Source organism: Danio rerio, chromosome 11, assembly GCF_049306965.1.
Source record: "Danio rerio strain Tuebingen ecotype United States chromosome 11, GRCz12tu, whole genome shotgun sequence".
NCBI lineage: Eukaryota > Metazoa > Chordata > Actinopteri > Cypriniformes > Danionidae > Danio > Danio rerio.
The window spans coordinates 2,501,117-2,516,540 of NC_133186.1; the positions used below are offsets into that span (position 1 = coordinate 2,501,117).

The window sequence follows — 15,424 nt, forward strand, 5'->3', positions numbered from 1 at the left end:
CACTGTGGTCATAAAGGTATGGACATCAACATAAAGGTATGTTGGTCAGCAACAATACTCAGGTAGGCTGTGGCGTTGATGCTCAATTGGTACTAAATTGGACCCAAAGTGTGCCAAGAAAATCTCCCCCACACCATTACACCACCACCACCAGCCTGAACCAATGATACAAGGCAGGATGGATTCATGCTTGCATGTAGTTGACGCCAAACTTTGACCCGACCGTCCGAATGTGTCAGCAGATATCGAGCCTCATCAGACCAAGCAACGTTTCTCCAATCTTCTATTGTCCAGTTTTGGTGAGCCTGTGTGAATTGTAGGTTGGAGGTGTTGTTTGTTCAGAGATGCTCTTCTGCAGACCTCGATTATAACGAGTGGTTTGAGCTGCTGTTGTCTTTCTATCAGCTGGAACCAGTCTGGCCATTCTCCTCTGGCATCAAGACATTTTGCGCCCACAGAACTGCTGCTCACTGGATATTCCCCTCGGTTATGTGCACACACTGCAACACTACTGTGTTTAAACCTCTTAAATGGTTAAACACTTTAAATTAAATGACACTTTTTTTTTTTTTAAGCCAGGGGTTGTCTTTGTCGATAACACAGAGCTAAAATAGCACAGCATTTATTTAAGTGTGTGCTTTTATTTCACAATAAAAATATTAACAAAACAAAACGTGCATTAAGAACACAAAGATCAGTGCATTTTACCTCTAACTTAAATACATAATATAAAAAAAGTCTCACGTAGCAGTAAGCTGAAATAAACGAAATATAAAATCCATAAACATTTCTACTGATGGCACAGAGAAGATGCTAATCTCATGCTGAACTTAGTAGGCAAAACGGTCCAAAATCAAACGTATTGGAAAAAGTGACTCACGTATCGTGTAAGGAGTCCTAGATTGCAAATAAAACACAAAAGGAAACGTCTGTTAATGTAGCCCGAACAAAAGATGTGTTCAAAAAGTCCTGAGGTCACGTGAAGTCTCTGTTGGGGAGGATCATGGGAGCGATCAGACTCCAGGTGTATAAAGTGAGACAGACCCAGCTGGAGGAGATCTTGACCCACACCGCCGGCCACTTACTCCTCATGGCGTTGTAGTCTGTGTCAGGACTGCGTTCACAATCAAGTGAATTAGAAACAAGATCTTAAACCTGCTGCTGAACTCATGTCTACTGATGTACGTCTGTTTAGTGGAAGCCTGTTTGTGATTGTTTTTTTTTTTTTTTTGAGTTTACATCTCACAGTTGTGCAAAATAAAATGCTGAATTGTGAAGCGATCAAGTCTTAAATTTTAAAATGAAAACTCTGAATTTTGACAAAGAGTAATGCTGGAAACTTACAGCAGGGAAAATGAGTGTTGAACATTCATCTAAAGGAGCTGTTGACATGGAGTTGAAGCAGAGTTTGGTGGAAACCCAAACAATATAAACATAAAAATTAAAAATGAGATCTGTGTAATAACAAAATGACACAAGAAGAAAGTGCTGAACTTCTGAAATGTGTTTAATACTTTATATAAAAGCCTAAAGACAGCCTAAAGACGCCTCTCATATAAAGAATAAAGTCACATTCATTGCTCAGGTGTGAGTTTCTCACAGACTTCAACAGAGTGTCAAAATCTTAATGCTTCTGTGGGTCTCGTCTATCAAATCTGAGCTTTATTCTGTATTCTCTATTGAATTCAGCTCAGGTGATTGGCAGGGCCATTCCACAGCTTAATTTTCTTTCTCTGAAAGCATCTGAGAGTCTCCTTGGCTGTGTTTTGGATCATTGTCTTGCTGAAATGTCCACCCTGGGTTCATCTTCATCCTCCTGCTAATGTAGATGTTGATGAAGCAGCTGATCTTCATTTACACTAAGGAAGGGCAGAGGCTTGCTGAAGAACCACTGAGAGATTTCAGCTGCTGTCTGGGCTTTCACTGCCGAACTACACCTCCCTTTCTTCATCTGTTTAATACTAATTCTCTGTCTCATGTCATTTTATTACGCATAACTTCATTTGCACACTAATTAGATTTGTTTGCATTTATAGATTTCTTTGGTTGTCTCCAACATCCACAATTTCAAGTAAACAGCACCTTTAGAAATGTGTTTTCTGAGAGAAATGGCGATGTGTTCAATACTTATTTCCCCCACTGTAACTCAAAAGTGTCATGCAAATGTGCAATTCTGACCAATTTCAAGCCAGTTTAAATCATTTAAGCACAGGAAACTACAATTTATAAAAGATTAAAATCACATGTAAAAAATAAAAATAAAAGTTTTTACATTGAATTATTATTAAAAAGGAAAACCATAAAGTATTTATTTCATTTGTACCTTTGTTCTACAGTATTTATCAATGCTTATTATTGGTTTATTGCATTTTACGCAGATGAACTCCACACCAAAATCAGCCTGATCAATCTAAAATAAGGAATTCTTTACAAATAGAGCTATTCATTTCATCATGGTCAAATTACACTCAATATACAGTCGAAGTCAAAATTAATCGCCCCCTTGTGAATTTTCTTTTCTGTTTCAAATATTTCCTAAATGATGTTGAACAGATTCAGGAATTTTTCACAGTATTTTCTATAATATTTTTTCTTCTGGGAAAAAGTCTTATTTGATTTATTTCAGCTAGAATAAAAGCAGTTCTTAATTTTATTGAAACCATTTAAGGTCAAAATTATTAGCCCCCCTTAATCTATATTTGTTTCGGATTGTCTCCAGAACAAACCGCTGTAATACAATGGCTTGCCGAATTACCCTAAATTTACCCTACTTAACCTAGTTAAAACTTTAAATGTCACTTTAAGCTGAATACTAGTGTCTTTAAAAATATCTAGTCTAATATTATTTACTGTCATCATGACAAAGATAAAATAAATCAGTTATTAAAATGAGCTATTAAATCTATTAGAAAATCTGCTCTCCGTTAAACAGCAGTTTGGGAAAAAATAAACAATTAATTCTGACTTCAACTGTATATCGCAGAAAAATAAAACATCGCAGCTGTTTCCAGTATTGTAGAGGTTTGTGTGGTCACTCACCTGTACCAGTTGGTGAGCGTCATCATGATGTAAAGAGACGCCAGGAACAGCATGAAGTGGAAGAAAGCGTAGCTGTACTGAACCGTCTCTCGCTCATTATCCTCCATATGATGTGCTGTGGTGTTTTCTTCTGCCGCCTCTGCACTGCTTGCGGCACTTTCATCCTGAACCGTGGCATCTTTAGCCGCTAAGGTTAATTTATTCACTTGACTAGTATTGGAAGAGCGAATGCTGCCAAGAAAACATACAAACATAAGAGTCTCTTTATATTGTGTAGACACTACAGCCTTAATAACAGTGTCCATCTGGAATTCTTATTATTTTATCAAAGATGAAAACGCCTTTTGACCACTGTTTTGTTTCAGTACTGCCACCTTCTAGAAGTATTCAAAACAATTAGATATTTTAGGAAATAATTAACACTATATAATGTCATTCCAACATATTTTTCCAAGAGAATAATTTATAAATGGTTTAATACAAGTAAACTACAAATAATCTGTAAAAATGTACAAGATTTTTGACCACAAGTAGATTTAAAAACTGTACCTTGAATACAAAATGCAGAGAACAAAAATTGCCAGGCCGACGATGCTTTGCGCATCCCACCAGCGCAGGTATGGGGCTGTCGGCACCGTCTCCTCCAAGTCTATGATGATGACGGCCGTCTGGTTCTCGATCTCCAGCGGGGCGACGGTGGTGGATGTGATCTGCTGGATGATGCTGAGCAGACTCGGGTTACACGTGCGGTCTGGAGAAACACAATACTTTTACACTCACAGGTTCATTCATTCTTCAAGATGAAGATGACCGAGGTCAGAAACTCTGGTTATTTATAGTGAGTTAGGAATCATCTGATTGCATCATGTGTTAGCTGATGCAGAACCAGCCATGATTAATCATAAGCACGTGATTTTCTCGAAATTAGTTTATAAATAAACCGCACGTAAACAAACCAACCAACAAACAAATCAACCAACCAACCAACTAACCAAATCTACATGTAAACATCACAGCTTAAAGAGATGGCAAACACCTCTCCATTTTGGGTATAATAAATAAAGTAAAGAAAAGAAAAGTAAAGTAAACCAACCTAAAAATAAACAAAGGAACTAACTGACCAACCAATGAACCAACAAACAAACCAACCAACCAACCAATCAATCAATCAGAGATTAAAATCTGCATGTAAAATAATAGCTAGAAGAGAAGGCAAACTTTCCATTTTGAGTAAGAGAATCAATAGAAAAAGAGAAACAAACCAACCAACCAACCAACCAAGAAACGAGTTAACAAAGCAACCAACCAACAAACAAACAAAGCAACCAACCAACCAATCATCAATCAATCAAAGACTAAGATCTACATGTAGAAATCACATCTAAAAGAGAGAGCAAACAACTCTTCAACTTGAGTATGAGAATAAATAAAGTAAACGAACCAACTAACCAACCAACCAAACAATGAACGAACCAATAAAAGAACCAATAAACCAGCCAACCAGCAAACTAACAAACAAACTAACCGATGAACCAACCAATCAATTAATAAACCTCTTTTTATCAAGTTTTGCCTTCTATTTATACTGAGATCACAGAGGGAAGAAATCACTTTCGCGAACGCTCACGCTCAATCTGCCCAGTTGGTGGAATGAACTCCCTAACTGCATCAGAACAGCAGAGTCACTCGCTATTTTCAAGAAACGACTAAAAACTCAACTATTTAGTCTCCACTTCACTTCCTAATCTGCAATTGCCTCTCTGAATATCACACTAACTGTACCCAAAAAAAAAAAATACTAATACTAATACTACTAATACTTTCCTTCTTAGACTTTACAGACCTGAAACTTGCCTATAGCACTTATTGATTGTTGCTCTTAGTTGTGTAAATTGCTTCCTTGTCCTCATTTGGAATTCGCTTTGGATAAAAGCGTGTGCTAAATGACTAAATGTAAATGTAAATGAGATAGATTTTGCAGAGTGGACAGATGTGAAAATGCTGTTTTCTTAAGGTGTTGTGATCTTATTGTAGTATCTGATTGGGATGCTCGAGTACCAGTATTTTATAGCTATTATCGTTTTTTTAGAGCTTTTATTACATTTTATAAATGGACAGTGAGATTAAATGTATAAAAAAAACAGGGAGGTTGCTAACCTGGTTCATTGGTCATGGCTGACCAGGTAAGATACATGGTGTACAAAGTCATGATGGACGACTGTAGAAGACCAGATCTGGGCTGGTATTCCTAAAAAAAAAACATATAATGCAAAATATCTAAACATTCTGAAATCAAGAAAAGTTTAATTGAAAGCAATAAGTTTTTTTTTCCGAATAAAAGTCACACATTGAGTAAAAAAAAAAAAAAACTTCCAACGAATCCAAAAACATCTACTAGAATGTTTATAAATTGAAAAACAATTCTAATAATTTTGCCAGTATAAAGTGCTAAATCCTAAACACGCATATTGTTTTACAGTAAATACCTGTATTGTGGGCAGCACAGACAGAGCAGACGCTGTAACGCACAATAACATGTTGAAGCAGATGAAGAACTTGTTGAGCACACATCCCTCCGGCTGAGTGTAGATGCTGAAGCAGAGAAGCGCCGCCGAGAAGGACAGAATATAGTTCAGTCCTGTTACCAACACTAAAGCTAAGAGGAAATAGACATAATACGCAAATTATAACATAATATTTATTCAATCAATTCAAATTGCTCTTTCAGATTTGGTGCTATGACTAAATGTTCAGAAATTACAAATAACAAAGATGGTCTGCACTTAGTTTATTAAATAAACACTCATATGTAAACACATATATATAAACAGAAGGAGATATAATTGTGCAAAACATTTATTGAACAACACAGAGTAAAAATCTGTAGCAATTTATAGTTCTACATGCGTGAAGCTCTTACCTATATACCACCTTTTTTCATTTTCTTTTTCCATTTTATCCACCCAGGATTCGTTCCACGAGTGGGCGAAGTCGATAAGTAAAACCAGCTGAATCAGAATAAAGCAAAAAGCTCCACCAGATCCAACAATAAACCACACTAAAGAAAAAGACAAAATCAACATGCAGTTATGCATAAAAATCACCAATATGTATTTAAAAAACAATTAAACATATCGGTATCAGCCGATAGATGTATAAGCAGGCATATCAGTACTGGCTGATAAATAAATAAGCAGACATTTTGGTATCGATTGATGAACGTATGAGGAGACTTATCAGTATCGGCTAATAAATGTATAATCAGAAATATCGGTATGTGCTAATAAATGTATAAGCAGAAATATCAGTATCGGCTGATAAATGTGTAAGCAGACTTATCGGTATCAGCTAAAAAATGTATAATCAGAAATATCGGTATGTGCTTATAAATTTATAAGCAGAAATATCAGTATCGGCTGATAAATGTGTAAGCAGACTTATCGGTATCAGCTAAAAAATGTATAATCAGAAATATCGGTATGTGCTTATAAATTTATAAGCAGAAATATCAGTATCGGCTGATAAATGTGTAAGCAGACTTATCGGTATCAGCTAAAAAATGTATAATCAGAAATATCGGTATGTGCTTATAAATTTATAAGCAGAAATATCAGTATCGGCTGATAAATGTGTAAGCAGATTTATCGGTATCGGCTAAAAAATGTATAAACAGACATATTGGTATTGGCTGATAAATGTATGAGTGGACTTATCGGTATCGGCTGATTAATCTATAAGAAGACATATCGGTATCGGCTGATAAATGTATGAGTGGACTTATTGGTATCAGCCAATAGATGTAAAAGCAGACATATCAGTATCGGCTGATAAATAAATAAGCACACATATTGGTATCAGCTGATGAATGTATGAGTAGACTTATTGGTATCAGCTGATAAATGAACAAGCAGACATATCAGTAACGGCTGATAAATGTGTGAGTACACTTATTGGTATCGTTCGATAGATGTATAAGCAGACATATCGGTATTGGCTGATGAATGTATGAGTGGATTTATCGGTATCGGCTGATAAATTTATAATCAGAAATATCATTATCAGGTAATAAATGCATACGCAGAAATATCATTATCGGCTGATAAATGTGTAAGCAGACTTATCGGTATCGGCTCAAGAATGTATAGACAGATATAACGTTATCGGCTGATGAATGTATGAGTAAACTTATCAGTATCGGCTAATAAATCTATAAGCTGACATATAGGTATTGGCTGATAAATAAATAAGCAGAGATATCGGTATCGGCTGATGAATGTATGAGTAGACTTATTGGTATCGGCTGATAAATGTATAAGCAGACATATCAGTATTGGCTGATTAATATGTGAGTACACTTATTGCTATCGGCTGATAAATAAATAAGCAGACATATCGGTATCAGCTGATGAATGTATGAGTAGACTTATTAATATCGGCTGATAAATGTACAAGCAGAAATATCAGTTTTTGCTGATAAATATGTAAGTACACTTATTTGTATCGGTCGATAGATGTATAAGCAGACATATCTGTTTTGGCTGATAAATAAATAAGCAGACATATCGGTATCGGCTGATGAATGTATGAGTCTTAAGCAGACTGTAGGTCTCGGCTGATAAATGAATAAGCAGACCAATCAATATCGGCTGATAAATGTTGAAGTAGACTTATCGGTATTGGCTGATAAATCTAAAAATATACATGCTGGTTGAATCCTTTCTGATAAAACCCATAACCCACTACATTTGAGTGCATTTGTTTTTAATTATCAGCTTTCATATACACAGTTTTCAGCCAAAACTATCAGTGCATCCATAAAATCTACAATTCTGAAATGAAAACGTCGAAGACTTACTTCTGGTAAAAGGCTCATCTGGAATATAAAAGGCACCAGCAGTGACAGAAATCATGACCGCAATCTTGAAACACCAGAACCTGATGAAATATAGTGCAAGTCACCACATAAGAGTTCCTTGATTCAAATGTTCTAATAATGATTTGACTTAAATAATTTATTTGTGTACTCCCCCCACTACTGATCTAGAAGCAGTTTTCTAGAATAAAGTAAATCGAGTATAAAGTACTCCACATTTGAGTGAACTGACCCATTGTGGACGGCAGCTCTGGGATCTCGGCTGTTCTTCACACGGATCATGAACAGGGAGAAGGTGAGAAAAAACAGACTCATGCCACAGCAGACCCGATACACAGCCTTATAGCCAACAAACATCTCACACTGGACATTGGCCTCAATTCCTGGATAACCAGATCTAGCTCCTCCACTGCAAAACCCAGGGATCTGAGAACGAGCCAATCAAACGATTAAACCCTTGGAATATCTTGACTAGCAGGTTTAAGCTATGTTTACAACATGCTAATGCATGCTAGCAATGTGCTAACCATACTGCAAACGTACTAAAAAGCAAGCTATATGCTACATCATGCTTGAAATGTGTTACCTACATGCTAAAAATATACTATGCTAATAACATGCTAGGAAATGGTTTAATTGATGGAAACAACAGGTTAGGAAGGCTAAAAACATGCTAGCAAACTGTTAAAGCAAGCTTGCAAAAGGTATAGCAACATGTTATACAGGTTGAAACATAAATAATGGTAGAAACATGACTAAGCAGAATGTTAAAGTATGTTAAATGATAGAAATGAGCTAATTTGTGGTGGAAACATGAGTTGAACTGGCAACCATTTTAAAATGTTAGCAATATGCTAAACGGATTAAAGAGGTGTTAAACATGCTATAAATGTGCTAGCATTATGCTAATTTATCATGAGAGTGGTAATGGTAAAACATGGTAAAATGTGCTACAGATATATGATTCATACTACTAACTTGATCATTCATGCTAGCAATGCTAAGCATATGCTAAATCATTGTTACTTTCTACATCACCTTAGGTTTACACAAGTCCATATTTAGTTTTTCCAAGCAAAGGTTTCATTAAAAATGTGTGTCAGTATGTTTTCATTTACATGTTATGTATTATTAAATGTCTAAAACATCTTTCCAACAGCTAAGTCATACAACTTCATAACACTCCACATGCAAAACTTGTTGAGCGCCTGATTGACAAAACGTTTGTCAGCTTCTTGACGCACATTACTGGAAGTATGGGATTATTTTTAATCCCCGCTAATGCTTCATAAGAACCCGCGCTTACTCTTTTGAGTTGTTGTTCAACACCAGGCGACAGCATCACACAGGCGATGATTGTGCCGAGCAGAAGGATGAAGGCGTACATGATTCGGGTTACAATAGAGTTCCTGATGTGTGGACAACATCTGCAAGTCAGACATGATGCACAGCTGCAGAGACAGGAAACCTTCAGAGAAAATAAAATGGTCATTAGTATCAAAAATAAAAGTATTAGCATGATTTTAAAGGGAACCTATGACTCCTTTTTGATGTTCCTAGAGCGTGTGAAGTTTTCAGCTTAAAATACCACAGAAATAGTGCTTTGATCCTAATTGTGGCGTTTTGGTGACTGTTGCTTTAAATTCAAATGAGATTGTGCTTTTTTTAGAAGAGGGCGGAGCTACAAATGCCTATCCTACAAAACTCTGGCTGCGTCCGAAACTGCCTACTACTCAGTAGGTACTGCATTTGAATTTAAACGTACTACTCGGCCGTTAGAAAAGTACGCTTTATACAGTATGAATGGAATTCAGACGTACTACATCCGCCATTTTATCATGGTCACGTGACCTACCTGCATCAGTTGCGTCGATTCACTCCCATTCATGAATTCTCTCGCGGGGCATCATGGGATAGCGCAGTGTGCAAGGGATGCATACTTCAGAATCTCGCTGGAAGTAGTCATCCGGGTACTTCGAATTTTACAGACATACTACTCGGCTCGCATACTGATTTTGGCGTACTGTATAGTATGGAAGTATGCGGTTTCAGACGCAGCCGTTTCAAATTCATTCTGTTTTTTTTTCTGTTTTATATACTATTGAACAACATTAACATTAATTAATAAAAGTTTATGTTTACATAATGTGTTTTTGAGAACTGTGCATTTGAATTATGTACAGTATATACAACGCACAAACACACATCTATTTGAAAAAATATTTATTTATATGCAATATTTAGTGCTGGGTTTAATGCAAAAATTAATCACATCCGAAATAATAGTTTGTTTTGACATATATACTTATACACACACATACACACACAGATATATATTTAAATTAATTTTTATTTATATTTAGATAGAAAATATGTGTATATATATATAACAAGCTACATTTAAATATCTATGTAACAAACTTGTTTTGTTTTTATGTATTTGTGTGTATCAGTCAGCTACAAATGCTAAGTTACAAAACTGTCAAACTGCTCTTTTGAATAGTTTAATATATTATATGTTTTTGTAAACTGTGCAATTTAATTATGCATCTATAAATGCATTATGCATTATTTATTTAAGAAAATATTTATTTATATTTATATATAATATTTAGTGCAGGGCAAAAAATATTCAAAATAAAAGGTTGTTCTGACATAATATGTGTGTGTATAAATATATATAATATATATATAAATACACAAGCAGGGATATATTTTAATTTCTTTTTATTTATATTTGGATATAAAAAATATGTGTACATGATATAATTTATTTCTTAGGGTCGGGTTGCGGCTGGAAGGGCATCCCCTACATAAAAAATATGCTGGAAAAGTTGAGGGTTCATTCCCCTGTGGTAACCCCTGATTAATAAAGGGACTAAGCAAGAAAATGAATGAATGATCCAAATTATATATAAATTTAAATATGTATGTACTAAAATACATTTGTATTTGTTTCTATGAGTGTGTATCACATACACATGATATATATATATATATATACATATATCTAAAGGCACACATATATACTATGTCAAAACAAACTTTTATTTTGAATCTTTGCAAAACAGTAATAATACTTATGTATATTGTAAATTTTATATAAAGATATATGTAAATGTATGTATGCGTGTGTGTATAATCTTGTATACCTAATAAATACAAAAAGTAAACGCACATGTATTATGTAAATACAAATTTTTATTTTATAACTGTGGTTAATCGTTTGGCAGCATTATATTTTTAATAGCTTAATTTTAAGTTTTTTTTGTTTTGTTTTTTATTTTAAAAAATAATTTAAAACTTAATTTTTAATTTTCTTTTTTAAGTAATATTCATGAAAATTGAGCATTTTTGCATAACAGGACTATTTCAAAAATTTTATATTGTAATACATCCCTGATCGCTTAGTGTAGAGTAATGCTACCAGACACTTTTAGAGTTTTCATACATTAAGTCAGTTTTCGTTAGTTATAATAAACCAGTGTTATATGGCTGTTTTAAATATGTAAATCATTAGCGGATACATGTTAATCCTGGCACTACTATGATTACATATATATTAAATCATGACTGAAAGTTCAGCATGATTGAGCTCTGTGATTGGAGGATGTAAAATTACACTGACAGACTTCAAACAGGGTTACGTTTATAACACTGACAGCTCTCACTATAATAGGGTTATGGTTATAATTATGACAGTGGCAGCTCTCACTATAATAGGGTTACAGTAATGATAGTGACAGTTATCATTCATTTAATAGGGTTACAGTAATGACAGTGACATCTATCATTTTAATAGGGTTATGTTTATGATAGTGACATCTGTTTAATAAGGCGATGCTCGCTGAAATCATTTCGGTAGGTTATAAAACGCTATTTAGATACCAAAAGAGAGAGAAATGAGCCTTACATTATGAATCCTTACATGCAGGAAGTATTATTAATGGATATTAGTGTTCTCAGAGATATGAAGATTGTGTCTACGATAGCAGCAGGAGGTGAAGAAGCTGTGTGTGAATTAGACTCTCCGACTTACAGTGAGATCTGATCTGAGCTCAGTCTGCTGTAAACAACTTAATACTACTGTCACCTTGAGCGGTCATGTGACCAGCGGAGCAGATCAGCCATGTGCTCTGTGTTATGGATATAACAAAACACACTGTCAAAATATCTGTTGATTAACACTTTCTGTATTTTGTGATTTGGTGTTCTGTTTATTCCTGGTGGTGAATTGCATTATGGGATGTTGATCTTTGCCCTGTCGACATGTTAATGTAGGGAATTCAACTCTACAGTTTACCAAAGTGACTTTTAGAGACATTTTAGTCATTTAAATATAATGTATAAGAAATAAAATCTAGAGAAATAAGTTTGTAAATTAACGGAAAATGTACTGCAGTTTATGACAAGATTTTGTAGTGTAACATACAACACCAACCCTAACAATAATAGATCATTTTACACTGTTAAAAATGTCAGAAAAAGTCACTTTATTTTTAATTTTCAAGGGTAAAACTTGCTGAAAGAAAGATCAAGCTCCCATAATGCAATTCAAAAGCATAAATAAATGGGAATAAATTAAAATAAAAAGATGAATCACAAAATACAGAAAACTGCTAATTTATGGATTTTTTTAGTGCATGTATAAACTACAGTATATATTAATGTGTGTGTGTGTGTGTGTGTGTGTGTGTGTGTGTGTGTGTGTGTTTGTACTCGTTTTTATATCCTGGTGGGTACTTAACTGCCTTAATTGTGTTACTGTGGGGACCAAAATTGAGGTTCATGCTTATAAATCAGACAGAATAAAGTATTTTGAAAATGTAAAAATGCAGATTGTTTCCTATGAGGGGTGGGTTTAGGGGTAGAGGCATAGTATATACAGTTTGCATAGTAGAAGCATTCTTATATCTATAAGAGTCCCCAACGGTGTATGATGGCCCGTTTCCATGTGAGTGGTATGGTATGGTTCAGTTCGGATCGCTTTTATGGCCATTTCCACTGTCAAAAGGTACCTAAAAGTGAACCGTACCTTTCCACCTTTTGGGTACCCCTTGCAAAGGGTACCAAGCACACCAAACACGTACCGTCACACACACGGAGCTGAACGCTATTGGTTTACAGAGATACGTCACTCGCTCCTGCAACAAGCCAGAATGAAAAAAAAGCAACTGCCATGTTTTTTTTTTAATACACAGCCGAGACATTACACTGTAATAATATATGCATATAATAACGAGCCATGATCGAGCCCAAACAAACCTTGTCGTCGTCTTGATGAACAGCCACAAAGCCAAGAAGATAGAAGAAGAAGATGCCCAGTAGTTTTTTACGAGTCTGTCTAAAGCGCGAGCGGTTTCGCTTTCTCGTTTGCGTGTCTATATTTGACATTAAAAAAAATTCTTGTGTTGATGATAATGGCGTGCGTGATTATTGAAGCGCTTCTTACATCCATTCCTTTCAGAAATAGGATAGGATCAACTTCATTTGTATATCATCATTGCTCTAAACAGACAGTAAAATAAATAAAACAAAAAAATTAAGAACATACATTGTTTACAAGATAAGACCGTATATAAATATGAAATATATAAAACATGGAACCCGGTCAGGTGTTAATGTACTACAGATGCAGTGTTATTAGTAGAGTTCAACAGTTTTATCGAGGTAGGAACAAACGAAAGCTTCAGTCTATTGGTTTTACACATTGGCATTCTCAGTCTTTTTTTCCCCTGATGGTAACAGCTGATAATCACTGAAAAGAGGATGTTTGGAATCAGCACTAATATTTATGGCTCTTCTAATAAACAGGCGGTCACGAGAAGAGCCATAAATATTAGTGCTGATTCCACACATCCTCTTTTCAGTGAAACTTTCTGTCGTAAACTACACCCACCAAAAGGTACCCTTTCATCAGTGAAAACGCAAACCTGATAAAGGTGACCCGTACCGTACTGTACCACTCAGTGGAAATAAGCAATAAGAACTTGTCTGTCTCTGTGTGTGTCTGTGTCTGTGTACATGTTTTTGTGACATATCAGGACAGAAATCTATATAATAACATAAGTATGACACAGATATTACAATTATGAAGACACTGGTGATGTCCTCATTTCTCAAAAAGCTTATAAAACACATAAAATTAGCTTATTTCAGAAAGTAAAACTAGTTTCCTGTGATGGTTGGGTTTTAGGCATATGGTATGGGTAGGGCAATACAAGATACAGTATAAAACTAATAGAAAACTTTTGTAATTTCCCCACAAATCACAAAAACAAACATCTTTCTGTGTGTGTTCATTTAATTTGTAAAAAACTAAAACTAAGAGAAATTAGATTTGTCCAAAAACCTGCGCATGCGCAGTCGCGGAACTGAACTGCAGTGACCCGCCGCGCTGCTGACTGACTGACTGTCAGGGGAAACAATGATGTCTAATCCAGTTAAGCACAAGCGTAAGAAACAGGTGATTTTCCTGACCTGTCCTGCTTTTAGTAGTCTACACATGCGATTCATAAACGTATCAGCAACTTCATCAAAAAGAGAATATATTAAAAAAACACCGACTTACCCAACGAGTCAGGCTCCTCAACACAGCAGACATAATTTACCGTTAACCACAAAATAACAGTCTTCAAGAGCCGCGGTGCCTCTAAACTCCTGTTAAAGTCGAGTTTGAGTCTAATCAAAATGATATCTAAAGTAATAAAGGCAGATTATTAATAAATAATGCTGAAAAACATCATGCTGGCAGTAACTGATATGGTAATCAGTTCTGATCCAAACAGGCGCCTGTGTTTGAGTTCAGGAATGACAGGTGGGAGAGCCGTCACGTGACCAAACATAGTTAATATTAATTAGGCTGTGTGACGTTTAGCCAAGAGGCGTTATTGATTTGCTGAGAAGGCCACGGTTTATGGAAAGCTAGCCAATAAGCAGAATTCTACATGTTTAGCTTATGAATATTCATTAATCCGTGCAATCTTAAAGATAAAGAAGAAACTCCACGACCTCGTTAATATTCATAAGCTACACCTTCGTCATAGCCAGATTTGCTGTCATGAACTTCTATTCTCTTTTTCATTTAATCATTTGTCAAAATTCATTCATTCATTTTCCTTCGGCTTAGTCCTTTCATTAATTAGGGGTCGCCACAGCGCAATGAAACGCCAACTTATCCAGCATAAGTTGTACACAGTGAATGCCTGGGAAACATCCACATTCACACACATACAGTGGTTGCCAGGTATTTCATCAGTTCCATTCAAAACCACACTACGCAAACATATACGAGTACACCACAATTTGAACATGAACATTTTTATCTGTCTCAGTGAATATGGGTAATATATATATTGGTGCATTTGAACGAAACACATTTATCAAACAGATACATTTATTAAAATCATATTTTAGTCACAGAAATGAAAAGGTAATAGATTTAAATTATTGCAAAAAAAAATCACAAACTACATTTCAACAACATTGTATATATATTTTTTATTTCTCTTA

At 35.2% G+C, this 15,424-nt stretch overlaps 1 protein-coding gene across 1 annotated transcript; it reads right to left on the reverse strand.

The window, feature by feature from the left end:
- Window positions 1-621: 621 nt before the first annotated feature.
- serinc3 (serine incorporator 3) lies at window positions 622-14,737 on the reverse strand. The gene is made up of 10 exons (XM_003199409.7): window positions 14,484-14,737; window positions 9,219-9,380; window positions 8,145-8,338; window positions 7,895-7,974; window positions 5,960-6,097; window positions 5,526-5,695; window positions 5,197-5,287; window positions 3,589-3,790; window positions 3,040-3,270; window positions 622-1,114 (listed from the first exon to the last, which is right to left on the reverse strand). The coding sequence occupies exons 1-10, from the start codon at window positions 14,514-14,516 to the stop codon at window positions 976-978; spliced, it is 1,440 nt and encodes a 479-aa protein (XP_003199457.2). The 5' UTR covers window positions 14,517-14,737; the 3' UTR covers window positions 622-975.
- Between the last annotated feature and the right edge of the window lie 687 nt (window positions 14,738-15,424).

Excerpts from the sequence above, each read along its gene's own strand:
- serinc3 (XM_003199409.7), bottom strand. The coding sequence starts at position 14,516 with ATGTCTGCTGTGTTGAGGAGCCTGACTCGTTGG. Across the intron at positions 5,696-5,959 it reads TGAAAAAAGGTGGTATATAG|CTTTAGTGTTGGTAACAGGA; the intron begins GTAAGAGCTTCA and ends ATTTCCTCTTAG. Across the intron at positions 5,288-5,525 it reads CTGTGCTGCCCACAATACAG|GAATACCAGCCCAGATCTGG; the intron begins GTATTTACTGTA and ends TTTTTTTTTTAG.